Below are 27,494 nucleotides of genomic sequence, written 5' to 3'. Positions count from 1 at the left end.
ACAAACCATGTTTAGCATCTTTCTGTAACAAGCAATTCTAAGTCAAGTATTTGTCTGCTGTTGAGAATTTTATGTCAGAAAATAAACCAATATGTACTACAGATGCTGCAGAAGCAGCACAATTCAATTGCCTGCAATGTGAAAAGGAAAGTTCTCAGAAGCTAACTCCAGCCTTACAGGGTTCCCTCCATCAACTACCAGGGCTTTGACTCATGACAGTGGTGCCCAATCATTTCTGCCTAAAAAGCCAATTATGATCCTCCTGCTCCTATTCTTTCACCACCTGGTTTTCTCTCACCCAGTGCAAATGGTCATATTTTCATGAAAGCTGAATTCAAATTGCTCCTTATAAGATGTACATAGAACCTTACTGTTTCAGCAGAAAAGCAAGGAAAAATCATACTTTTGTTTCAGCATATTCTGATTCTCTGACGAAAGCAAAAAAAAAAAAAAAAAAAAAGCTCAGACCTGATATTTCTAACTCCAAAACACACCCACAAAGAAAACCTCCAAAAGCTTTTTTTGGGAAAAACAGCCTTACTATTATAGGCTGATATTTATAGATAATAATTTACAATGAGTACTCTGGTACTAAAACCAGGCTACAACAGTATATACAAGAACAACATTGTACAAATATTTTCTTTATGCTTTCATATAGTCCATTAAGAAGTAAGTTACTTGAAAATACCAACAGGACCTTTAAGAAACAGACTAGTTCTACTGAGGGCCCAGTTAGTATAAAAGAAAAGCATTATTCTCTTTTTACTGTCAGAGTGTTTCAAAAAGTTTGAATTTCTGTACTAATACATTGAAAACTGTAATTACAGTTGTGGCAAGTATCAGCAAGAGAGGCCAGCAGGCAGATCCTCCTGTCCTCACTCCTGTTCCTCCCAAGGACACAGACTAGTGTCACTATGAACGACTGCATCCAACTGGGGGAAGAAAACTTTTGTGCAAAAACTCCACCATTTTAGAATGAGGTCTACTGGTGCAATGTGGATCCTGGTGATCTCTCTCTTACTTAACAAATTCCAGCTAACTCAAGTTCATTAGTTACTCACAAGTTTATAAACAACTTATAAACTGAGTAATTGCAGATAACATCAGAGTACAACAAAAGCTCTATCAGAGTTGTACAGAAGAAGCCTTAGGGAAGGAAAGCAGTAATGAAAGTTACATTCAGGCTCATTATAGTTTCAGAAATAGTAGGCTGTGTGAGTAACCCAATTGGAACACTCTTCCTTTGAACGTTTTGCTGAGCTGTGTGATGTGAAAATAGATTTGTATGCCTCAGACTTCTCGCTGTCTGCAATGGATCTCTTCGTAGTTGTAGAAGCAGCCTTACTGACTTTTCCTGGTACAGACGAATTTCCATTATCTGAGAGAGAAAAAGGAAAAGAAAGAAGCATGCATAGCAGCTTACAATTGAGGGGAGTGTATAAATAAAGATAAAAGAAAGTATTTAAAAAACAATGTGTACAGAAGCATATGCATTGTTTTCAGGGCTACCACAAACATATGCCGTGGTTGTACTCAACAGCAAACAGGTTCCTAGCCTTTGCATTTTATGCTCTAAATGCATTCCAAAATCTTGCAGACAGAAGAATTCTTTCCCACTGTGTAAATCCCTTGTGCTGTAGTTCAGTATTGACAACATTTATTCCTCTATGTGAAAAAATTACTCAGAATTCTAGTCTTAAGAAAGAAACACGAAAGTATCCCACAACCATGAAGTATTGTTTAGAGCTATCAAATGACAAAAGCTAAACTTGTGACATACAGTCCCCAGGGAGCCTATCTCCTCCCTTTATTCTTTGCAAAGTCATGTATGACCAGTAACAATGCTCTTTGCATCACTGTATATTCGGGATAGGAAAACGTCTGTGCCTCTGCTTCTGATACCATCTCCCTCACTGCTACAAAAAAAATCCCTCTCTCTTTCTTAACAACTATTTGTGCATGCTTATGAGGCAGCTTCCTACCCCGGCTAGGAAAGAGAGCCTTTTGAAAGAGCACATTCTTTGGAAAAGTGAGCTACAACGTTATGGCTCCATTGAAAATAGGAGTCAACCTTTTATTACTGAGAAAGACCCCAAAAAAAAAAAAATAGAAGGTAGCTTCTGAAACTTATGGTACAAAACAGCCAGAGAGAGCTCTCTCTGACAGTATTTTTCAAAGCAGAATTATTTGTTCACATTCTTCACATTTAGATTAAACAATAAACACCAACCTGAACTTTTGGTGAAGATAATCTGCCTTTCCCCAGAACTGGAATTGATGCAATCCTTTCCATTCTTAGCCTTTGATGGACCTGGAGCATCTATGAAAGAGAACAAAATAAAAGAAAGAAAAAAAACCAAAACAAAACCAAAACAAAACAACCCAAAACACACAAAACAAAAACCCAAACCCAAACAAACAAGAAATCACGAATCTGCTTTGTGACTCAGAAGGTTAGACATAATTTGTATCTGTGATGTTACCTTCAGTGATATCCTGCCGAGGGGCTGATTCTGTTGATTTACACTTCTTTGATTTCTGAAATGACACAAGCAGAAACTGCCAATTTAATGTATTCCAAAGGATATGCCATTCCCAACTTGTATTTGACAGAAACAATTTAGCTCATTTTTTTGTCTTATACAGTGGAACTCTTCCTCCCACAATACTGATCCACACTTCAGTCTTACTGCTATGTGGAAAAACTTTGGAAACTTGAAGTTACCTTAAAGAAAATTGTGCAGGTCAAAACTAAACTGTCTAGATATTGTATTTGGGTTTGTATTCTTTGTTATCATCACTAAGGTCGTTTGAGACTGTGAACCCACATGGCAGGACACTAAATTGCACAACATTAAACAAGACACAGTTAACTGATCAATAAAGACCTTGTTCAATAAAAAATTCAGAATAATCCCACATCTTGTATCCTCTTTATTTCATTTAAGCAAAAAATCCCTCTTGGGTAACTTTCAATAGCTGGGCCCTCTGTTGCAAGATTGCCTGGGAAGAAAAGATGCAAATAGTTAATCTAGATTCTTGAAAAACCATCTGGGGACCAGATTTTCCAAGTTAATTTATGTTTGTCCAGATTAAAAAAAAAACAAACAACACAAAACCCCTGAACAACAGCAACAAGAATTCCTTTACTGGCTTGGATTATATAAATGCCAAGCTGAAAAACAAAGATGTGTTAGAAGTCATTTGTGTTCTTATCCCAAAAGATGACTCTCTATACATTCAGAATGCTATATGCATTTCAAGAAAGCTACACAAAACTCAAAGAAAATAAATATATTTAAATGTGTTACAAAAATTAGGAGAACTCATGTTGCCAAGTATATGTGAGGAAAAAAAAAGCACTATGTTGCTGCAAAGCTTAGCCAGAAGGTGGTGGCAGAGGCTTACTAGTCTAGAAGCAAACCTCACTCTCCTCCTGTTTGAGTACATGAAAAATGTCTTTTCAGAGTGCTTCCAGCTTGGGTTACCTCCCAGTATCTGCCACGTGAATCATGGGGTTTGTAAATCTGTGTATGCATGTGTATTACACCATGAATATATATTATACATATTTCATTGTGGGCACAGATGGCAGAGTTGAGCTTCAGTGCTTGTTTTATAGCTCATGCTAGCTGTTTCTTCCTTATGCTTTGTCTCATTAGTATAAAGAAAAGTAGTTTGTGTTTCCTGCTCCAAATATAGTATGTCCACTTTGCTCTCCTAGCTGAAAGAAGGAACTGAGGAAGAGGTGTGAACAGCAGTGCCCCCAAACCAGGAATTGTCTTCTGATACTAGGACTGGAGCTCTCAGATTAGAGTGAATGGTGCCAGTGACAGCACGGAACACTGGTTCTAGCTGCAAAGAGATCAGCTGTTGCAGCAAGACAAGGCAGTATTGTAAAAAATTGCTCAGAAATCATGGTTGAATTGTAAGAGGCATCCGGAGAGATTTGCAAATCCTGTACCTGCCTGTAATGTAAGCCTCCACTGAATAAACTAAAATTATTTGCATATTCACTGAATGAAATTATTTGCATATATTTGGGCATATAGAGCCCAAACACCAAAGCATGATTTTGTTTAGTCTGCCACCACAGCAACTGTGCTGACACAGTAAGAGACAGAGGAGCTCAGATAGTACACTTAGGTGGTACTTTACTGTGCAGAAGTTTGGACCAGTACCAAGTTTCAGACTGTTCCACATTACTTGAACCAAATAGGTGCTTTGTCAGAGCCACCTTCTAAAGAAAATGGAGTGCAAAAGGCTGCGATCTGGGGGGCTGACTACTCACTTACTGAGACCTGCAATATGCTATGATCAAATTAACTTTAAAATTCTTTCAAACATTTAATAATGAAATAGTAAAAAACCCAAAAAACCACACACAACCCAACAGAAAAAGACAACATCTGAAGAGACAGCATAAGATTTACAGCATTGCTCTTACATCAGAAGCTACAGAACCCTAAGTGCAGAGAGGAAATGGAATAGCAGGATCTCTGTGAGTAACCACCCTGCTGCTGTATTGCCCACGCCCAGTGATGCTTTATTGGCACAGATGAATGCAGACTCTGTGATAAGAAGGAATCATATACTTGCTGGTAAGGAAACAAGAACTGGTTTCAAAACAACCTAGGGAAATATTTGTATGCCATCTAGCCCTACAGGCAGATAAAAATCAAGCACAGGAACAGGGGAGAAATGATCAACCTCCATCTGAAGTCTCAGTTGCTGGAAGTGTCAGGCAATGATTCATGCTCTTGAGACTCAGCTATACCTGTCTGCACTCTGGACTGAGTCAACACTGAAATTCTTGCTTGCTTTATCATCCTCCAGAACAGCAATGCCAGTTAAAAAAAAAATTCAAAATCAATGTGGAACAAAGTTCTGTGTGCAGAACAGTCCTCATTTGACAGCAGAGTGCCACAGAATCACTACTGCACAGAGCAGCAGTACAGAGTGCAGAACTGTAACAACTGCTTCTATGATATTTTGCTTAGTCAGAAAGAAAAAAAAGAAAAGCAAAGAGCTCATCAGCATCACCAGTAAGGACCACAAGAACCACAAAACGTGGCAGCATTTCCAAACTATGGTCTTACAAAATCAAAGCAGGAAACTACACATCCCAATAGTGCATTTCTGACAGTGCCCAGTAGAGGATACCTGAAGATCAAAAAACTAGTAACCTGGCAGCAGGAATCACTATATGAAATAAAAGGAACATTTTGCTCATTACTAGAATTAACTAAGACAAGCCCTTTGCTTTGAGAAAACCCTGCATCATAGCTGGCACACTGTCCATTTGACCCATAGCACCAAATTCTGTGATTTTTCAGATCACTGCACTGCTTGCTAGTCAAAAAAGTTTCAGTACAACCCACTTCAAGGTGCTATTAGCAAAACCTGCACACATTCTCACTACTTTTAAAAGCAGCACTGAAGTAAAACACAGTTTACTAAATTCTTCAGTCTGCATAAATATTACCAGAAAAAAGATAAGTGATCTAAGAGCAGACTGCATTACACACAAGAATTGTTTCAATTTTCTTTTAAACAATGCATAAAGGGATTACCTTTTCTAATTTACTTTTAAGTCTTCTGTCCTCCATTCTTTTCTTCAATGCTTCCACATCTTCTTTGTTACCATTAAGGACAATCACATCTTCCTCTTGAAAGGGAACACCACACTTCAAGAAAAAACAAAAAGACTAAACTAGTATTTTTTTTACACTGTTGAATCTTTGTTAAAATTAATACTGTGTTTAAGCTCTCCAATCCTCTCTTTAATATTGGTTCTTTTCCAATAGTTCTTGCTTTTAATAGTCTAATACATCTTCTCATCTGAAACGTCAAAGGGAACATCTCGTTTTGACCAAGGAGCAAAGGAACACTGACCAAGGAGCAAAGGAACACTGACTGACAGCACCCCTCTTCACAAAGAGGAGAATAAACACTCATCTTAGCAGTGAACTGTGAACTTTTGATAATCACATTTCAAAGCAGCTCACACACCAATCTGCACAGGAAATTCTAAAAGAATGTCAGGACTAGGAGAATATTTTCTTGTTCTTCAAAGCCCCGCTCCATGCAATCAGGAATGGCAGATACTTTCCATCATCAGTCCCTATTAACTAATTGACTTGTCTCCTCTGAAGAAAAGGAACCATTGTGTATTTTCTGTGCATTGTTTTACTAGCATAAAATATACTCTGACTGAATTAAACACCTAACTAGATTCTACTCAGTTTTCTGAACCCCACAGTTACACCCAAACCACTAAGGCATTTGATTCAGGTCTAATCACGATGCCATTCTACTGTAGAATTTGTCTTTCAACATAGTAATACAAGAAACAACAACTGATAGGAGCAATTCCTTTACACCGACCAGGAATGACAAGAAAGGTGTTATTCTTGTATGTGCAGAACAGACAGCAGAGGGAATTTTTCTCCCTGACAGCTAGACAGAAAACCTTTTTTCTTTTAATATTATTTTTTACTTTAAAAATTACTACGGGGATAAAAAGTGGTCAAAAAAGTGGCATTGCTCATTAACCCAGACTTGCCATCTCATCATCCCTCATCTGATTTATTAAACACTGCCAAGTTTCAAAACACTGGATAATGGATAGTGCATGTTATGTACTTCACGTAATTGCACATTTGTTTTCTGCTTGAAGTCACAGATGTTTCACTGCACATATTTGCAATCACTTGGTGAAGCCAGAACATTCACTGTATTGCTTTCTTTCCTAAGATCTCAATTTTGTTGTTGTTATTTTGTTAGATCCAGAAGCTTTCTGTTAATCTGCAAGATTAGTTTATAATCCCACCTCTGCCATTACTCTCCTGTTTTATAAACAAAGGTTTAGAAAGGTTACTCGTGTATTTGCAGCAGGAATTAACCAAATGAAAGGACAGCAGCCCACTCGAGTGATGGACACAATTTAAACAATGAGGTGGTCAGAGAGATTAGGAAGGAGAATCAAGGGCTGTATATGAAGGAAATCAGGCAGAATAGTAAGGCACACACAAGAAATGGGTGAGTAGCCCAAATTTTTCCATTGCTACTCAATGAGCTAGTGTTAGAAATTCCAGCTTGGTATGATCTCAGACACTTGTGAGTGAGAAGTCTAGGAAATGAAGACAGACTTATCAGTCTTCCCACTGAGGAAAGAGCAATTGGCAGCTGTCCTGTTTCTGAAGAAACCCTAAATATTCATTTCTAGTGGGGTCTTTTCCAAATACATCATGAAAGACCAGCACACTGCTACAAGCCAGTGATTATAATAGTAATTTCTGCAATAATATTTCAGAATATATTCTATTCAGCATACTAAAAAGCACCTTTATTTGGAGGAAATTTCCACTTATGCCACAGGGCCCCAATTTCAACAAATACTGCACTTGGAAAAAGCAAGTGAACCCAGGTTCCCATCTGGAAAACACAGGTGGAACTGCTCTAAAGTGAAAAATATTTACAAGAAATGAGAAAATAAAGACGGCGTGCTCTTTCCGTTCAGTGAAACGGATTTTTTTTTTGCCATGACAACAGCCACATTATAATTACAGAGAACAAATCCTTCTAAACATACTTTAAGTACAGCAAATTGTAGGTATAGAACCAACTCTACCTCCCCAGGTTTCACTAACTCAAGTAGGTAACTATTTGTTGTTGCATCACACATGCAGCAAATGTGGTTTTAATTTTGGTCCTGTTGAATGCAAAGATTTAACTCTGTTTTTTTCCTAAGGCTCATTATCTCTTCATTAAAAAAAAAATATAAATATTTTCATCTCAATACTGAGACAGAATGGGAGAAAGAAATTTGGGGTTTGCAAATTCAGAAAGATTGTTCCTTCACATTAAGGTCTTCTGGGCAGATTTTTGTTTTATGATTTTCACGGGGTCTCCTTCGCTGTACCTTGTCCATACTGGGACTTTAAACACGTGTGAAGGTACTTCCTTAGTTCCTTGATACTTTTGCAGCACCTCAAATAGAGGACATTCCTAAAAGAGATTGAGAACTATGCTGCATCAGACAAAAGCATTAGGAGACCTGCCTGTAGATCTGAATGCAAGATTCAATCTGTAATTGCAGAAGAGTAGGATGCTAGCTGAAGGAGATGCTGGACATGCAGCTCCATTTTTGTCTAAAAGCCCTCTCAGGGTCCAATTATAAAAGTGTGTTCAAAATGGTTTGTATCTAAATGGTTTAACGTGCTCACATCAAGGAATTGTTTAAAGGGTGTGCAGACATGATCAAAAAGTATTCAAAGACTGATACTCATAAATTTATGTACTCTACAAATCCCATGGGTATACACATACAGACACAGGAATATCAACCTCACACAAAAATAAACCCAAAACCAACCCAAAGACTTAAAATCATTAGAACAATAAAGGCATAGATTTATTAGCTTAAGTATAAATGTAGTATTTTAAACTAGTAAAAGAAATAGTGAAATTAGTTTTTCAAATAATGAAGACCTTTTAAATTTCAAGCATTTTAATATGGTAGGATAGCTTATCTTTCTTAGAGAATAAAATACAAGAAGTTTTCCAGTAGCAATGAAATCTTAGTTTAAGATGATTTGCTGAATTCTAAAGTTTACAGTTTAAGTTTCTGCTATGTAAGACAATGGTTGCATCATTTCTTCTGTAAACTACTTTTGATAGAGTGATTTTTGGGTTTTATACAGCATCTAAGATGTAATGCCATCCATGACTACTCCAGTCTTAATATAATACAAATAAACAAGGGGCAGATGCATTTTAATATCTACATGTTTACATTGTTTATATAATGTTACAGTTCAACGTCTCATGAGAAATCTGAAATCTCTTTCCCAAATTATAAACACTAAGTTACCTCCTGCAGTCCTAAATACGATCACTACTGGGAAATGCACAAAAGACTTGAATACTTCTCCAAACCAATCCCCTGTAGGTTATGGAACACGTGTAACCACAACCTGACTGTCTCTCTTTAAACAGTATTTAGTAGTAGCATTTAGAAGGAGGATTGAACACATATGCCATTCAAACAAGGACCACATCGCTGTTCATATACCAGCCACACAAGATGATGTATTAAAGATCACTGTACCTTGTAACAGCCAATTAAAAACATATTTTAAGAGATACTCTTGTAGGGGTTTATTCATGACAAGTTCAGTAGTGCCAGATTTGATGAACATAATTTTTGATGGTGACACCCTTGTGAGACATGCAATCAAAGAGTAAATGATAATGTGAGAAAACTGGAAAGCCTCCTACAAACTAATTCACAGAACGGGCAATTTCCTCAGAAGTTGTAGCATCTCCCAAAAATATTACCTAGGCAGAAATCTCTATTTACAGAGCTTCCCTTAAAGTCAATGATGATTTTGTATCTGCCATACCTGCAGCATTGCTTTAATTTGCTTTGAGGTTTTCTCTCTATTTATTTCTGACCAATATGCTATTTTTATCTGAATGTGACCAAAATACAGCAGCCTTCTCACTTGTTTCTAGAACCCCAAAGCTCCTAATTCTGGTAAATTTAAGCTGCTAACTCTTCACTTACTAAAAACCTCAGGCACCTTTATATAAGCAGTAACACAGTAAACACATGGTTTCAGAAAGAGGAATTTATTCATGTAAGCTTCCAGCTACTTGAAATGACCAGAGGCAATTCTTTGCCATACTCATTTGCTGCAAATTGGAAAGTTTCAGCAGGCAAACAGTTAAGAACTGGGGGAGGAGGAGGAGAGGGTTGGTTTCCTTTCCACTTCTCATCATCCAGCATGCTCCGTTAGCAGTGCAGAGGTTAAAGCCTCCGAGGTAAAGCAATACTATTTATAATCATCAGCAATGTACTCTACAGATTTGAAAGTCTGATTTCAGTCCTTTAAAGGCTGTCTCAGAAAGTGTGGCAACAGAATTTGGAGAAGCTCAAGTTCTCTCTCATCATTGTGAAACAAGAGGACGTTTTTGAAGCCAAAGAGCATTACTGCAGAATAAATATGCCAAGCATTGTGGGAAGCCAGATGAGGTCTTAAATGAAAACATTCATGTTAATGTTTAACCCCTTTGACTTAGGCAAGATCTCCACACAAGCAAGAGTGAAGAATGCTGTCTGGATTCTGCTGAAGGACGGGGGGACTCTCTATATACTTTTATTATGCTGCCGTCTCCTGGCTAATTTTGTACAAGGTAAGACTAAATAAATCAGATGGTTATACTTCAGGTTTTTGCTTTATCTTAATTAAAACACAACATGTTTTAATGTTTGTAATTCAGAAGATTTGTTTCATTTGAATAAAAGCCTCAAATCTGCAATAAGGTTCCTTTTTCCCCCCCCTCCTTTTTTACTGTCATAGATGTTCGGATAGGATGGAGGTCATTACCACTACTGTTGTTTGCATTATAAAAATCACAATACTTATGAATACTTGTTATGCTCTGTTGCAAACAACATTTTTTTTTTTTTTTACAGCCTATAACATTAGGGTTTAAATAGCTTTCATAATATTTGTTTTAAATTATGAGGTCAAATTCACAAGGAAAAAACATGTAACAGGAAAAAAATAGAAACGATGAACAACTAAACCTCCACAAATCTGCTATGTATCAATAAACACCAATGCAGTATTTTAAAGAATGATTTACAATTTCTAAGGCAGTATTAATTGGGTTTGATGAAATTTTTTCTTTTACTGAATGCACGTCACAAGACAGAAGCAAACTCAGCATACTTACCTAGGCTTAAGTAAAAAGCAAAGTGAAAAGCAGTAACAAGAGCTGATTTTAACAAGGAGATTTTAACAATTAGTATTCGCTTGTTGACAAAATGTCTACACGAATGCTTCTGTAAACACCTTTCACAGAAAACAGACATAAAAAGATTTGGAAATAATAAGTAAATGCCTTTTAACCATTTTATCAGAGGGTGAGTATTCTCAAGTAATTTGTTCCACTAAATTACTACATCACATGAACTTTATCACATGAATGTTATCATTACTTTAATATTAAGCAAACACAAAGAGTACAGACAAAATACCTAGAGGTGCAATGATGCTGCTCAAAATCCTATGGCAGGAAGAGAGAGTGAATTGTAAAATGATTTATTACTATGAAATGCACAGCAAAATATACAGCTAATGGGATCTTGATGAACTGAGATGATACTTCACAGGCTTGTTTGCAGGTGTGAACTAATTCCACTTTTCTCTAGAGCTTACCTTTTTTAATTGAGATGGAGAAGCTTAGGCTTGCAACAACAATTTTCTGTTAAGTAAGATCCATAAAAGCAGCCATAAAGATGCTTGAAAATCCTACAGACAGGTTTTTTGAGGAATGTCAAACACTACTCTCAGCAGTTCTAGAAATCAATGCAACTTCATCCTCTAGATTTAGAAACTCTAATCCCTATCACAGAAAAGGTTGAGTCTCAGGAAGACATTCTGATAATAATAAGTACCTAATAAATTAAAAGGCTGAACAGTCACAGACAAGGTTATGCCTGGACAGTGGATCTTCTGAATAGAACGACACCTTGCTCTTCAAGGGCAAGACGAAATATGGCAGAATAGTCCTTGACAGCAAACAATAGCATAGGGACTACAGGACTCTAAGTGGCAAGTTTCACAGGACTAAGGACTGCAATTCTAGATCTAAATCTGGTAAAACACTAACAGAAAGCCAGTGATTCCATTCTGTAATATCTCCTGAGGCTGCAAGATGTCAAATGCTGTTCTTATAGACAAGGCTTCATCATTGAGTCATTCCCCAGAAGCATGTTAACACTTGAGAAGTAATTGTTTCTTCTTACCTGGTAACAGGGTGTTTGTACACTTTTCTGCTGCCATTGAAATACAACTTCTAGATGCCATGCAACTCAATAGGAAAAATCCATAGTAAACACTTAACTCGAAACATCCCTGGAAGCTATTCTTTGAAGGGTAATAAAAATTTAAGTGTATGCAAGAAACAGGTTACAGCTTGGTTCCCTGGGGCACTGTCCTTTGCAACTTGTCCACGTAGACATATTTAAGGAAGAATCCTGGCAGTTGTACTGATTCTGTACAGCTGTTCTATATTCTAAGGAAGTACAAAGTCCCAAATATTTCTACAGCTGCCCGGTGTCTTCAGACTTAACCCTCCCTGTGACGCACCATGAAGATCTCATCACATTCACTAATTCAGGCCAACCTCAGTGCTCCTCCTGTAATAATTTTCTCAGAACACACCTGTTTTTTCTGACCAGGTCCACAAAAATTAATGCTTCCCCAACAGACACTCCCTCTCCCCAACTTCTGCTACCGGGTACATAATGACCCTTATGCAAATCTCTTCCGTGCTGCAGCAGTCAGCTGGTAGCAGGCTACAGCACTGGCATATTTCATTCCTACTGCAAAACCCCTGGCTTTCACCCTTCAGTGGCATTGCTTTTTTCAATAGTGTGCAGAAAGGAGGAAAGGTTGACAAGGGTTTGATTTGCTGAAGTTTTCTGTTCAACCAGATCAAATGCTCACATAGAGCTTGTTTACCCAGTAAATGTATCCCTTAGGAGCTGTGAAGAAAAGAATATTCTTCTGGGATGTGATTTCCTAATGTTTTTCTTTGGCCTATGCATTCAATGCAGCCTGAAGGATACTGCTGACAGAACATACAAGCAAAATGGATGAAGCCTCCATCTAACACACAACTCCATTTTCTGGAATGATAGACGGAAAAGAGGCATTCTTCCAGCATGAAATCCAGTGCATACCAGTAAGGACAATAATATTGAATACATTCTTGCCAACAGTCTAATATAAGATTTTTAACTTGTGGTAATATAGAGTATCCGTTCTCTTGGTTCAAATTCTGTATTAATATTTTTAAAATTCTGTGCCTCTACTCTAACTACAATGACTTCTTTATTTTCAAGCTTCTAAGACAGATGTATACTGAGTTTTCATCAAAGAAGTCATTTCCACTTCTTTCTAGTGCCCTTCTGACCACAACGGCATTCCTATAAAGAAACATTTATAAAAATATGCTCCTTCTCTGTTCCTATGTAAAACCAAGTATGCTATGATGTTGACAGCTGCAGAGCATGAAATATTTAGAGGTGAATTACAAATGTGTTTAAAGCCAAACGAGAGAAAATTAATTCTCTTTAAAATAAACTTGAAGTATTTCTTAATTTAACTATTAAACTTAATGGTAGTTGATGGACCCTTGGTCCACTCCTGGTATTTTCTCTAAGTGCTTCAAGGATAAACAGTTCATGTAACTGCTGTGCACTCAGGACTGCTGCACTCTCATTCTTCTGACTTTTCAGCAGAGTAAGAAAGAAATCACAAAGGAAAAACTTCTATGTCAACACTGATGTAAATTACATAGTTCTTTCTGAATGTTGGGACTGGAAGTAGCACACTTGTCTCAGGACATGCACATATGCTAGAAATGAGTGTTGTCTGCATGTTCTGTTTTCCAAAGCATTAATTTCCAAAGCATTAGTATTAATGAGAGGGGGGAAAAAAAAAAGGCAAACAGAAAAAAAAAAAGGCAAACCCACAACTCTGTCAGAGATAGAAACATTTTCTGACTTTATGAAGATAAAACCCAGTGTATTTTGTGGATTATGCTTTAGTCTCTTCCTTTTGTTTATTTAATAAATTTTCTGCTGATTTAATTTACTGAATTCTGGTCCTCTGGCAGGATTTAAGGTTTCCCAGGCCTTCAGGAAATGTCAGCAGCAGCTGTCCCTTAGCACACAGTGCTCTCACACATCTTTTCTGTTCTAAAGCTAAACCTTGACCAACCTATAGCACTGGACTCACATACTGGAGTCATAGACTGTCTCAGTGCAGAATAAAATTCTATCTGATGGGCTAGGCCACCCCTCCCTTGCTCAAGTGTACAAAATGAAGTGTACGAAGACATTTAGGTTCTCTGGATAATTCTGTTTGTGCTAGAAAGACTGCTTCACATATCACTTCCAGTGGCTGAATACACTGCAGCAAGAGCAAGGGCACACACAGAGTTCCTCCTAGTAAGTGGAAAGACAGTCATCCCAGTATTTATAAATGCATAATTAACGTGACATCTATTAAAAAAAATAAAGTCAAATAGGTTTTCATCTTACTTTTCCTTTCAGGTAATTTGAACACTTCATTAAACTATGACAAGAAGACAATTTATGGAAAATAAAAGATGAGCCCACTTGATGCAACAAAATCAGGATTTTTATTGTGCATTGCTGTCTGTATGTTCATCTACACTTTTATCTACCTAAAGGATATGTTTTCTGAAGAGCCAAGTGAACAAAAAATTAAGGCAAATATTGCAGAGTGTGGTTTTTATCCAGATGAACTTTGTTCAGCTCTTTTTGCAGGGAAAGCTGCTGCCCTTAAAATAGGAAATCTCTGTCAGAGTACTTACCAACCTAAACCACTCAGCTGCACTCAGACTTCATGCAACTGCTCCATGGTTTTGAAGACTCTGCACTTTATCACAAGACCACTGTCAGATGAAGAAGGAAATTTCTCACTGGCATATATTATCACAATTCACAAGGAGCTGGAAATGTTTGTAAAGCTGCTAAGAGCTATTTACATGCCTCAGAATATTTACTGCGTACATGTTGATGAAAAGTCACCAAAAGATTATAAAGCTGCTGTACAGAACATCATTAATTGCTTTGAAAATATTTTTATTTCCTCAAAAAGGGAAAGTGTTGTTTATGCAGGGTTTTCAAGATTACAAGCTGACATCAATTGCATGAGAGATCTAGTTAATTCCAAAATTCAGTGGAATTATGTTATTAATCTCTGTGGTCAAGATTATCCCATTAAAACAAACAAAGACATTATACAATATATCAAAAGTAAATGGAATGGTAAAAATATGACTCCTGGCATAGTCCAACCAGTTCATATGAAACACAGGACACAGGTTAGTTACAGAGAGTCTGTACACTCTGGAATGTCATATGTCTATCCAACAAAGAACATAAAAGCTAAGCCTCCACATAATTTGACAATATATTTTGGTAGTGCCTATTACATACTCACTAAAGAATTTGTAGAGTTTACACTGACTGATGCACGTGCAAAAGATTTGCTGGAATGGTCAAGAGACACATACAGTCCAGATGAACACTACTGGGTCACACTGAATCGTTTAAGTGGTAAGATTGCTGTTATTTCTACTCTGAATAAGCCATGGCCAACAGCATTGTAAGGGCTCTGACAGAGAGCTCTGAGCTCCAACTCAAAGCCTAACAACACCAACTAATTGAGTTGCTTTGCATAAATGGAGCCTTGATGCTGCCCTTTCAGAAAGGCACATCTCCTGATGGCTGAGAAACAAGGCTTGATTCCAGAAAATTACTGCTTATGGTGCAGACTATTAGCTAGCTACAAGGCTAGAAAATGTTTGTTAAAAAGAGTAAAATGTTTTGCTCCTTGAAAGCTCAAGCTCTCAAGGAATAAAAAAAGCAATAAACCCAAGAATGATGTCTTTTTGTATGATGTAAATAACTGTAAATAGATACTTAATGTGCTACATGTAAAAAGTCTTCAGCAGTGAAAGTTTTCCCTGTAATAAGCAGAAAGAAACCTTATCAGAACTTTCTGTTTTTAAAGATGCTCCAGGGGCTACACCCAATGCTGACTGGGAAGGAAACATTCGAGCCATTAAATGGAAAGATCAAGAAGGAACTACACATAAAGGCTGCAAAGGTAACCTGAATTTTCATCATGAATTCAAACCTGATTCACTGACTAGCATTTATTGTGAATTACATTATCATACTATAAATTAGCTATTAAATGTGCCTCAGAGGTCTGGAAGTATCAGATAAACCAGCAAGCCACCCTACCAAATTATTCCACTATATCCATTCTAAATGGCTTCTGGTATATTCTTGCAAAGAAGGCCACAGTATCCATACACTGACCACTTCTTCCAGCCTCCAACTACAAATGCACCAACATGAATGATCAGTTTTCAGTGAAGAGCAGAGGCTTTACTTGCTGAGCATGTTTGTGGGATACTTTCTTCAACACTGGGTTAAATATCTTTAATTTGAACAATAATAAAGAAGGAAAACAGTGCTGACCACAGGGAAAGCACACATAAAGAATTCTCTGTGCACATTGGGCACAGTGCAGTACTGCCTGGTTAAAAAGGTACCCAAATAGAGGTAGATCAGAACTTCAGCATGCCCAGTTACAAGACAATACAAAACAGAGCAACACGTCAGAGAAGCAGATGGAGGCAATGTATCCATTTGTACAAAATGCAAACCCAAACCCTTTCCTTGACGTTTAAAATCCAGCATTACCCTCCAGATACATTTCAGTGACACTAAGTGAAATGAAAAGGCAGATTTTTGTTAGCAACTCTATAGAGTGAAACTACTTTTTAAAATTCTATTCAGCTTTCTGCTGCTTTCAGATACCTTCAACTTGTCTTTGCAGGTCATTACATCAGAGACATTTGTGTCTATGGACTAGGGGATTTACAGTGGATTATTGAATCACCTCATTTGTTTGCCAACAAATTTGAGCCTGCAACATACCCACTTGTTATGGACTGTCTAGAGAGACGCCACAGGCTTAAAGTACTGCACCAAGCAGAAGTCCCAATTGAAGATCACTGGCGTTTTCAGGAAGAAAACTACTTCAACTTGAAGTTGCATGTTTGAGTTTAAATAGCATTTAAACAAGTGTTGAAAATACTAACAGAAACCAGTACCATTTTCAGCCATAGACTTCACTCTGTGCATTACAGCATGAGGGTAAGCACAATACTGTACTACCAGTGAAATAAACAGTTCTTCTTCATTACAGAGAGAAAGAGCAGTAACTGCAAATGGATTGATTCTTTTAAGAGAAGGGGGAAGCTCATAATCCTTTCAGTGATTTATTTAATTGGGGAAAACCCACATTCCTCATGTCTGCAGCCAAAAAGGGACTAATTGGTGTGGAAAAAAAAAAGAAAATGGAAACAATGCTTGAACAAAGATAAAGAGCACAAGTTAAAGCTATGTCTACTGTATGTTTTATGAAATAGATTATTTTGAATGACAAAGTTCACTAAAATTTCAGAGCTTGTAGATAAGTAAGTTTCAGACAGTAAGTAAGTTTCACTGTTTCTTTTCAGGTTTTTTGGTTGTTTTGGTTTTTGTTTGGTTGGTTTGTGTTGCTTTGTTTGTTTGCTTGTTTGTGGGTTTGTTTGGTTAGTTAGTTTGTTCGATGGCCAGCTGCTTCTCTAATTTCATTGCCTAGCACAGCAACGTTAGGCGTGTGTCAGCAACAGTAGCAGGCATCTTGCAACCAATGTTTCTGAGTCTTTGTAGGACTTTAGGCTAAGGAAATTTGAGCCGAGGCAACAAAGTAAAATTGATGAAAAGCCACGGAGGAAACAAAACTTCCCTGAACCTTGCAGCAGTCTACAGGAATTATAGATAGCAACCATCAGGACAAGCATCTCATTTCCCAAGCCCTCTGCAGCCCAAAGCACAGGCTGCACTACAGTAGAGAAGTGGCAAAACCAGGGAACAGTTAACAAAAAAGAGCAGCAATTCAGCCCTTTTCCAGACAACAGTTGCTCTTTCCTCTTCAGGACTCTTCATCAAAAAGATTGAGGTACTATAAGGGAACAGAGAGGATATAGGTGCTGGTCTTTCATACACTATGGCAACTCTTCCATTAGATTAAACATTTTATAAGACCTTCTCTACACACTGTGTCTAAAGGTTAGTCTTTAGGTGCTATAGAAAGAAACCTGAATTGTGAAAAGTAATTTCAAACTCTTCTTCCTCCTTTAGAAGTATTTGACACGAATGCAGAGAGAAGTTTCATTCCAGTAAATCCAAAATAAACTCCCAATTATTTTGCATGAACTCTGGTGGGACCTAATAAAACATATCATTACTTATAAACTCTATTAGAATCCACAGATTATAAATGTCTTGGAGCAATTTAGATATAAGCTTCAATATGTACCCAAAATATCACTCTTTTACAGGAGACCTGACTTACAGACCAAGCATTTTTCCAAAAAAAAAAAAAAAAAAAACAACCCACCATGAATCAACAAAAGACACAACAATAAAACATGGAAGTTTCTTAATCCCAGGTTCCTAGAACTTTACTTCTCACTTTCCCACACTGAGTTTCTTGGAAACATGATTTCTTTTAAACCTAAAAGACGACCATCTGGTCCCTATTTATTTACAGAAATGTGGAAACTCAACCCAAAGGCCAGTACTGTACTGTATAATCCAGGATTTATCTTCTGGCTAAATATGGCTGGAGATGCCTTTTTTTTTTAATGGAGAGAAACAAAGAAAATAACAAAAACCCCCACAAAAAGCAGCCATGCAGCATGTTCACACTGAGCTTGCTGAGAATACCTCTGAAAACCATTGCTGAAGCTAATGGGTCTCTGGCATGTATTAATCACAGCAATATTCATAATTAATTTCTATCCAAACCACACCCGATGCACTGTAGGCCACTTCCAGCATTTATCCATTCCATGATGTCTTTTAAAACACGACTTGCTCCTCATTGCCATCATTGTAGCAAATCCAGTATCTAGCTTTTACTTTTTGTCACCACCCCACAGAACACCTGTTATATAGCAGCGAGGTGCTATATAACATTGGCTTGTCCTGCAGAAACTGAGCAACAACAAAAATCTCCATGAAAAGCCTTCTTAAAATATAATCTAGTTCTGATTTTACCCATGTCAGTCCAGGAAGATCACTAGAGCGTGATCCTTCTTCCCTTAAGGATTTCACATTTTAAACAAAATTTTACATATAAAAAATCCCCATGAAAATCATAATTAGCCCACCACACACTCAAGCACTAAGAAACAGTGGTCTGCTCATGAGTCTGAGTGAGCAGAATCACAGTACAGTCTGGACAGATTATTTGCTTCTAAGAAATGTAGAAAATTAGGTAATAAAACTGTGAAAGCTGAGAGCATTTAAACATACACAAACGTGCTGATGAAGGTCTGTATGCCTCCAGTAACCGTTATCATGCCATGAGCAGATCAATCACAGCATTTACATCTCAGCAACCAATGTTTGCTAACTTTTGGTGACTGTTGATCTAAGAGCATTAATACTACCAGTGTGACCTTGTTCAAGCAAACACTGCTCCACAACAGAACGCAGACATGAACTCTATCTGAAAGATGTATGCATCATTTCTGTTTCAGAAAGCCTGAGGTTCAATAGCTCTGTATCTTAGTTAAACACCTGATAAGTGTTTTATACAGCACAGACTTTAATAGCTAAGGGTACTATTTCAACTGCGTATTAAATAGTCTGTTGACTCTGAAAACAACTGCAAAATCAATTTTCAAGTGATACAGGAAATTACATTTTAAAATGTAATCTTGTCCTTAGCTTTCAGAGTGACTCCTGAACTCCTAGACTGACATACAACACAGACTCAATAACCACCACCCTGTCTCCCATCTACCTGTAGCTCACTACTGTACCAACAGTAACTTCTGAGGCTGAAGAGTTTGATACCAAAAATTGGGAATGGTGCTTTTTTTCAAGCCCCCCAAAATGAGGATAAATAGATGTTATATAATTCTTCTGTTCCATCATTTCTAAAAGCTTAATTTTTGTCAGACTTCCAGACAACGAGGTACCAAAGAATGCCCACAGAATCAGGCAGCCAGCTGAAAACACAAGTTCCATGATGTTTAATCACTTTGCCCTCCTCCCCACCTCCAAATCTATGACAATGATTAGCTCTAACTTACAAGCTTCAAGATCTCATCAAGTACAAAAAGAGTGAGTAGTAAGTCTTGCTCATTATTTTGATTTTAGTGTCTGTGGGAGAATTAAACATGACAATAGGTGAGAACATCCTAGGCAAAAGTGCAAATTTTAAGCTGACAATTGCCATGTCAAATATAATTCTTTCTGAAGAACGGGAAGCAGGAGACACCAGAAAACTGATTTTCAGGGATTCTGTTAACAGAACTCTGTTATCTGGAAACAAAGATGCTTCCTTTCCTGCTGATTTAAAGTCCTATTCTGCACATTTTAGCATGTGACTTAGAATTGATAGGTTGAATTTTCTCTTCTTACTGTACAAAACCTCAAAAACACAGCTAAACCAAAATATACTTCTGTGTAACAAGGTACTGCAAGTTTTAGTCATATTCCTAAGTTGTTCTGTTCTAGTTAAAGATCTTTTTCACCTCTTTTCAGTGTACTTAGAAGCTTGAAGATGTGTCCCAAGCACTTCACCTAAGAAGCTCGCTCTCCAACATGAACCACCACTAAAAAATTCTTCTTTCTTTCAAAAAATCTTTGGCCAGGGAGTCTTGTATTTTGGCAAGACAGTTCAAAACACTTCCCATTCCAGCAATAAGAGACACCCTTCCTCTCTCAACACTGCTGCAGTGTCTCATTGTATGCTTACCTCAGTTTTCACATTTGAATGCTATTTTGCAACTTGAATCTCTCATTAGACTGCTACTTAAGATGTGAAGCAAAACAAACAGTTTGCTTCCGAGGGAGGTAAGTCACTTAGAAAAAGGCCTCATACTAATTGCAGTTGCCTTACTGAAAGCTCCACCTCCATCCATGACAGTTTTTCCTCTCCCATTCCTGCACCTTCCCCTATTACCAATACAGTTCTTTTCACACTTCCAGCAAAAGCAGATAAATACATATACTTAACAATTGTCAGCTCTTCACGTGAAGTTTCTATTGAGGCAAAATACGGTTTTTTGAAAGAGAACTCCAATAGAAAGACTGCTTCATCCTTCCTGTGCAGACTCCATAGAGCCTTTCAAATCTAGCAGTACAAGAAGTACTGCTCAGATAAATCAGGGAAGTTGAATGCTTCATCTTGGGGGTTTCTAGTTCCTAAATCAGCATATGCATTCTGGTTTTTCCTAACCAATTCTTTAATGATTCGAGTATGATTGGGCAAACAGATAGCCCTATTGCTTACATGAGCTGCCCCAGAAGAAAAACCAGAAGAAAACTGAGCAATAAGACAACTGTCTGTGGGACTTCTCACAAAGTGGTAAGCATTCCCATGAGCCAAGCCATGGCTTGGAAGGCCTGGAAAAGATGCAACTCTCTGCTCTGAGCACAGGGAAGTAATTTCCTACAGTTCTATGAAGAACAGCATTTTGTGACATGCATCTTGTAGCATGTAAATACACATTCATTATCTAGTTCTAAAGTGTATGAGCATAAAGGCATTGTTTGGGCTGCTGGACATCTCTATTCTCTGGTGAATGCTTTCACTGCATCATTAGAGCATCTGTCTGCCAAAGCCCTTTGGGAAACCGTTGCTGTTTACAATTTAGCAGACTATCAAGACTGCTCTGTGGGCTCACAGGCTGCATTAATACATAAGAATAGCTTGTTTTGAAAGAGCTTTCTTGAATTTCACAGCAGTGGGGAAGACAACTGCCACACAGCTCCTAGATTTGACACTTCTCCAGTTTATGTCAATGCTATAAACTCATCCCATGGGATGAAGTAAAAACACAAATTCTGAAGCTGAAAAGAGTGAGTGAATACACAGCATAAACTATCAAATACAGAATTATTCCTTTGCAACTGCTCTCATTATGTCACTCTCTGAAGTGACATGAGACCCCACACACAGACATGGCAGGGGCGCAGTTTGGCGCATATGGCACACAAAAGGTGGCAAGGCAATGACAAAAAGAAATCCATGAGATCCATGGACCTCACAGCTTGGATTTTGGTTCAAAAACATGTTGTAATTCTTAAAATACAGGTTAGCACCAGCAGAAACATGTATGGCAATCCACAACATTCAAACACTCTGTACTTGAAAAAACTATTTGGTTTAGAAAAAGCATGAATCAGAAGAGGATTCCATTTATAAATTAAAATTGTCTAACTCTACCATGTGTACAATACATATGGTATTTTGCTTCTTCATTAGTTCTAGTTCATTTTACTACACTCTCACTGCTGCTGGAAGAATGCTGCTAATTAGCACTTTGGATATAAACAAACCATTAGCTACCAGGAAACACAACCACCAGTTCCCTGTGACTCTATTTAGAAGAGCTCTGGACCCTCTTCTTGATTTTGAATTAAAGAATAAGAACATTATCAGCATGCATCGAAAACTCTATTAAATCACTCTTTGACCTTAAAGAAAATGTGGACTAAATCATACTGTCTCAGCTGGTTCCTGTTGTCTCTGTGCACCAAAATTCAACAATGAAGAGATGACAGACTAAATGATACTACATCCACTTCCATTATTTCTAGAAGCATCCTTCTGAATACTGTGAAGAATTCACTTGTACGTGGAAAGAACTGTGTGCAAGTATGAGGCTATGTTCAACACTGATTACTAAAAAAAAAAAAAAAAAAAAAAAAAAGGAATAAAAGGAAGGATAAGGAAGGATTAATTTAGTTTTTGTAAAATGATCAGACTGGCCAAACCATCTCACTCTTGCATTGAACAATCAAGTTACATCCATCTATCAGCAAAAATAAAGATGCAAACAAAAAACCTCATTAAAAATACATTAGTATCTGCCAACAGGAAAGCAGAGCCATTAGAACTAAACCAGTATTCTAAATAAAAAAATCATCACTAAATGCAGCAACATGAGGCTACACCTAACAATGCACCACATCACCTGCAACATCTGACTGAGAAAGTTTTCATTCACAGTTTAATACAAACATACTGTTTGTTTTATCCAGTATCAGGGTGTCTGCTGAAAAATAACTTGCCTAAGCATGGCAACCATCATCAGAAATCTCACTGATAGCAGAAGCAGCCCCTAGCTACGAAGAAACCAATATAACGGGATCAAACCAGTACTGGAAAATACTGACTGCACTTCATTCCCACAATAATTCATTGAAAATTCTATGAAGAGTTGTCCCCAACAAAGGCCAAAAAAAACCTAACAGCAAAAATCCTTTAAAAATACATCAAAACAGAACCTGAACATGCAACCAGTTTAAATATAGAACTGGTACTGATAAAACACAAACCACTTGCATCCAGAAAAAAAAAAAAAAAAACAACCAATAATCAGTCAAAAACCTTAAAGCAAAACCAATCAGTATTATAAAAAGTGGAACTATAATCAAATATTTGGAAAAAAAATATGCATCAAGTAATTACAAGTCTAAACTCTCAGAGAACAAATATATTCATTTTTACAACTATTTAGAAACAATTGTAAAGGCCATACAGAATTATTTCAGGCCATCTTTTATAAGTTCCATTTCAATTTGTGTATTCAGATAAAAACCCACACTTTACTATAGTGGATGTGAATACAACTATAGATAGATAGATAGATATGCACATGCATGTATCTACATGTACACGTCTACCTGTGGAGGTTGTATGTAACCACACTGTTATTAAAGCTGAATTAAAACTCACCTTGTGACAAACTTCTGATTTAATCTCTTTGAGAGCCCGTTCAGAGAACACACATCCACAGTTTCTCAAGAAGCAAAACCTTCAAAGACAAGCCATATAATTATTTTTAAGAAAGCCTGTGTCTAAGAGAAATATGTGAAGAGGTTTATTTAACACAGAAACAATACTGCAAGGGCTGAGCAAGACATAGCTGACTTTCTCTTCAGAAATTCTGGCAGCTCATCAAAGTATCAGCACCTTAAATAGGCACTTACTAATTTGCACAATGTAAGAATCAAATTAAGAATACTGGGTACATTAAACCACAACAGGTATTTTATTATTTCATTCTCTGTATAATTCACCACAAGTTTACGACAATCTCTCAAGCGAATCTTAGCGAAACAGAAGCTCTTGAGATGTTTTTGTATGTTTGCTACAGGTTGACACATTTCTCTGGAATCATCACTACATCTGTTTTACTACCCTATTTGAATGGTTCCACCTTCCATGGGGCTTACTGGTTTCACTGACTGAAGCCCTTCAGAAAAGCTGCAACAAGCACGCTTGCCAGGATCTGTTCTCCCACGCCAAACAACAGGTGGTTGAACTGCTTGCTGTGACACAAAAGGAGGTCTCATTCAATTTCCCTCTGCTTGTCTATACCAACCTCTCATAATTTAGCCCCTAAACCAACTTTTAGTTGCTTTTTCTCTGCAAACATTGCCCTCTACTCTTTATGAGTAGGAAAGGATTAACTTTTTATCTTTCCTCTTGAACATGAAGTGAAAGGACACTTAGTAGCTTCCTGAATTCCCTCCTTCTGAGAAGAGAACAAATATTCTCCACAAAGGCTTGAAGTAACTACATGATTTACAACATCAGCAATGCAAACATTTTTACCTGCTCTAAGTTGGGTTTAGCTAAGTACTCACATCTAAAAAACAAAATCCAGAAACTGAAATACTGACCTATGTCTTCCATTCATTTCCAATCCTACCACAGGACATATAAAGCATGCAGACTGGATGTCATCATATTTGTCACCTTTTATACTCTCTTTATCACCAGTCCAAGCTGGATTATCTACAAGATTTAGTTCTGTTACGTTCTGAAAGAGAAAAATGCAAAGCTTAAGTTGTTTACTAATAATTTTTGAGCCACGATAACATTTTGCAATATTTTTTCCATTGTGGTTTACTATTTGTAACACTTCCAGTGTTAGATAAGGGTTTGTGGCATGCTTTAACTTTCACAGCACTATTTAAAATTGCAGAGAACCTGTTTACCTTAATGCTCTTGATATGTGATGCAGCTTCCACAGGAGTTTTATCAGGTGACTTGTCCAACAAAAATTCAATGACAGCATCTTTATTATACAACCTGCAACATAAAATTTTTAGTAATCATACTTGATTCTCAAAGCACTCTTTTATGTATAGATTACTGGTTTTTAATACAGTGGTGTGTATGGGAACAGTCATACCTGCCCAGCTCACAGGCTACAATTGGCCGGCGTAGCTTCTCTTGACTCAGAGCACAGTAGTTCCATCTTGCCACCAATTCAGCATTTTTGTCAACCTGAAGGAAGAAAAATATCCCTGGTTTTAAAATAACTTTTACATTTGCAAATTATTTAAACATGAAATCAAGTAACACTTAAGGCATTAATCAACACCCCAGGTATCCTACCAAACCTACTTTCTGAACTCAAAACCCATAAAATAGCTCCAACAAAACTTTTAAGTAAAATTCATAATCAGTTTCAAGGGACTAACTCTTATCTATTGAACACATTTCTGCATCATGGAACTTGGGACGTATCTTCATAAACCTAAGTCATTTTTTTAAATTTTCTGCCACTTCTGCTTGTCTCCTTCTTTCTTCATTCTTTTTTGCTCTTCATACATTTTCCACTACCATCTTCTCTCTAGTTCTACATCTCACCCCTGCTTCGGTCAACTACCAGTTCCACTCCCTGTAAGGACCAAGATAACAAGAAAAGCAAACTGGGGATGTCGAGATGTTAGCTGAACCCACAAACCTTATGACACATTAGCCCATATAAGAAAGGCTAAAATTTACAGCTACACTGATAGTCAGGTGTGGGGAGAAAAAGGAGTTGGCGATTCAGTCACTTCCCTGTGCAGCTTGTTCCAGCCTTTGTTAATCTTTTCGGCATTTGAAGCTTTTCCTAATGTCTAATCTATACGTCCCCTGAGGAAAACTGAATGCTAAAGGAATCTCCACTGTAGCTGCCGTTAGCGCCACAGTCACCCTGCGGCGGTACTGCAGACCCGCCTAGTGCCGCGCAGAATGCTCTCCTCAACGCTGCCAGCACCACGAGTGCCATGCCCGGCTCGCAAGCACTGTGGAAGGGGAAGAACTGATCTGGCCTTCGCAGGGCCTCCCTCCCTCCGGGCCGTAGGCCCATGGCAAGGGCTCAGGCTCACAGAGCCAGTCCGATAGCCCCCGGCCACGCTCTCCACCGCCCTCACGCAGCCCCCTCCAACCTTCTCGACTTTGCGGGGCCCCTTGACCAGCTCATGCCGCTTGGGGATGGTACCACCGTCGCATCCCATATCGCTCGCCGACGCGCTACGCTTCCGAGTCCTTTCCCCAGCAGGCCATACACTTCCGGTGGAGGAGCAGTTCTTCCGGTGGAGGGCAGTACTTCCGGTGCAGGGCAGAGAGCGTCCGCACCGCTGTCGCGCAACCAGCCGTGCCGGTGCAGGAAGGGCACTGTTTCCGGGGGGAGGGGGGTAATCTGCAACGCCCCCTCCCGACGGCGGGGCGGCACTGCCGCCGCCTCTGCTGCCTCTCAGGTGGCCCTGGCACGGTGGGGTAGGGTTTCCCCTTGTTTTGTGAGAACAATTTCCCCCACCCCCAGCCCAGGACACCGACTTTGGGGGATTTACGGCCAAATGACCTGTTCTGGAGTTGGGCCGGGCTGGCAGGGACTGGCCTGCTCCCCGCACACATCCGAGGTGTTGCCTCTTTGCCCTTCCTGCCTCCAGCCCCCGGGCGGTTGATGCAGGAGTCGTCGATCGCCCGTTGCAAACACTCAGTCTTGCCAGGAATGAGTTTAATACGAAAGGTACAGAGCCAACGTGAAACACAGTTATTGCATTTAGCTGTGCAAACAGTATTTATATATGCTGACGTTTAAATAACTGTATGAAACACGGTGACTGCCGAGTAAAAATACCACGGGGGAAGATGAGGGAGCTGTTTTTCCACAGAGTATGTGCACTGGTGCAGTGCGAATTAGCTGTAGCTACTCACAGAACTAATTGTCCATTTTCAGGGCAAAGACAGGTACAACATTGCCAAGAAAGGACAGACTTTGAATTTTCAGAAACAGACTTTAAAATAAATAATACAAACAACAAGCATACAAACACGCCACCAGCATGGTTACAGGGCCTTCATCGTGGTTCTGGTTCATATCCAGCATGTCTGAGGATAAAGTTCATGCACTATGCAGACCAACACAGCAAGGGCTGGGCTGAGAATTCCTGGGCAGCCTCACCACTGTGGGTGCTGTGGGTGCCCAGTGAGGAATAACATCAGCTTTCCAGTCTGTAGGAAGAGCTTGTCCAAAGCCTCTGCGTGATCAGTGACTAAAATACACAGTTTCAGTTGGAGCAATGCTCTGAACAGCTTCAGGCCATGACAGAGATGACTGAGGTATGCTCCCAGCAGATTTACCAGGAGCTGGGACTCCTCCAAGTCAGTTTTCCTCTGTGCCCAGTTACTTGCTGAAATATTTTTCATTAACTTCTAGCTACATGTAGCACCTGTCAGATATTTTCTCCCATAATTCATTCACTGCATTTGTATAGTAAAAATAAAAAAAAGCTTTGTAGCTGTTTTGTTGGTTTTTTTTAAAGGTAATCATAAATTTTGAATAAATGATTATGGGATATCATAAGTTACAGAACATTGTACAGCACAATGTAAAAAGATGCTTTACATTCCCAAATAGAAAAAGAAAGAAAAAGAAAAGAAAGAAAAAGAAAAAATGTAGTTATCTGACCTCTATAGAAATTACAAACAAACAAACAAAAACCCCCC

The 27,494-nt window shown here is 38.3% G+C and overlaps 2 protein-coding genes across 2 annotated transcripts; one reads left to right on the top strand and one right to left on the bottom strand.

Annotated features, from left to right (window-relative positions):
* Positions 1-467: 467 nt before the first annotated feature.
* On the bottom strand, positions 468-25,999 carry RTF2 (replication termination factor 2). Its single transcript, XM_054391826.1, has 9 exons — positions 25,931-25,999; positions 24,904-24,998; positions 24,707-24,800; positions 24,389-24,528; positions 23,439-23,517; positions 5,577-5,690; positions 2,487-2,541; positions 2,234-2,323; positions 468-1,381 (listed from the first exon to the last, which is right to left on the bottom strand). The coding sequence occupies exons 1-9, from the start codon at positions 25,997-25,999 to the stop codon at positions 1,200-1,202; spliced, it is 918 nt and encodes a 305-aa protein (XP_054247801.1). The 3' UTR covers positions 468-1,199.
* Positions 14,197-16,693, top strand: LOC128975033 (beta-1,3-galactosyl-O-glycosyl-glycoprotein beta-1,6-N-acetylglucosaminyltransferase 7-like). Its single transcript, XM_054391825.1, has 3 exons — positions 14,197-15,172; positions 15,630-15,725; positions 16,467-16,693. Exons 1-3 carry the CDS (start codon positions 14,197-14,199, stop codon positions 16,691-16,693), a joined length of 1,299 nt encoding a protein of 432 aa, XP_054247800.1.
* Positions 26,000-27,494: the final 1,495 nt, after the last annotated feature.

Source organism: Indicator indicator, chromosome 24, assembly GCF_027791375.1.
Source record: "Indicator indicator isolate 239-I01 chromosome 24, UM_Iind_1.1, whole genome shotgun sequence".
NCBI classification, from domain to species: domain Eukaryota; kingdom Metazoa; phylum Chordata; class Aves; order Piciformes; family Indicatoridae; genus Indicator; species Indicator indicator.
The sequence above is the reverse complement of the archived record's forward strand: the minus strand, read 5'-3'. Positions and strand labels throughout refer to the sequence as shown.

Bases quoted from the DNA above. Each gene is read 5' to 3' on its own strand.
- RTF2 (XM_054391826.1), bottom strand. From the start codon at position 25,999: ATGGGATGCGACGGTGGTACCATCCCCAAGCGGCATGAGCTGGTCAAG. The intron at 24,529-24,706 runs GTAAACAGGTTC...TTTCTCTTTCAG, and splicing joins CACATATCAAGAGCATTAAG to AACGTAACAGAACTAAATCT. The intron at 23,518-24,388 runs GTCAGTATTTCA...TTGTCTTTGAAG, and splicing joins GAAATGAATGGAAGACATAG to GTTTTGCTTCTTGAGAAACT.
- LOC128975033 (XM_054391825.1), top strand. From the start codon at position 14,197: ATGAGCCCACTTGATGCAACAAAATCAGGATTTTTATTGTGCATTGCT. The intron at 15,173-15,629 runs GTAAGATTGCTG...CTGTTTTTAAAG, and splicing joins CACACTGAATCGTTTAAGTG to ATGCTCCAGGGGCTACACCC. The intron at 15,726-16,466 runs GTAACCTGAATT...TTGTCTTTGCAG, and splicing joins TACACATAAAGGCTGCAAAG to GTCATTACATCAGAGACATT.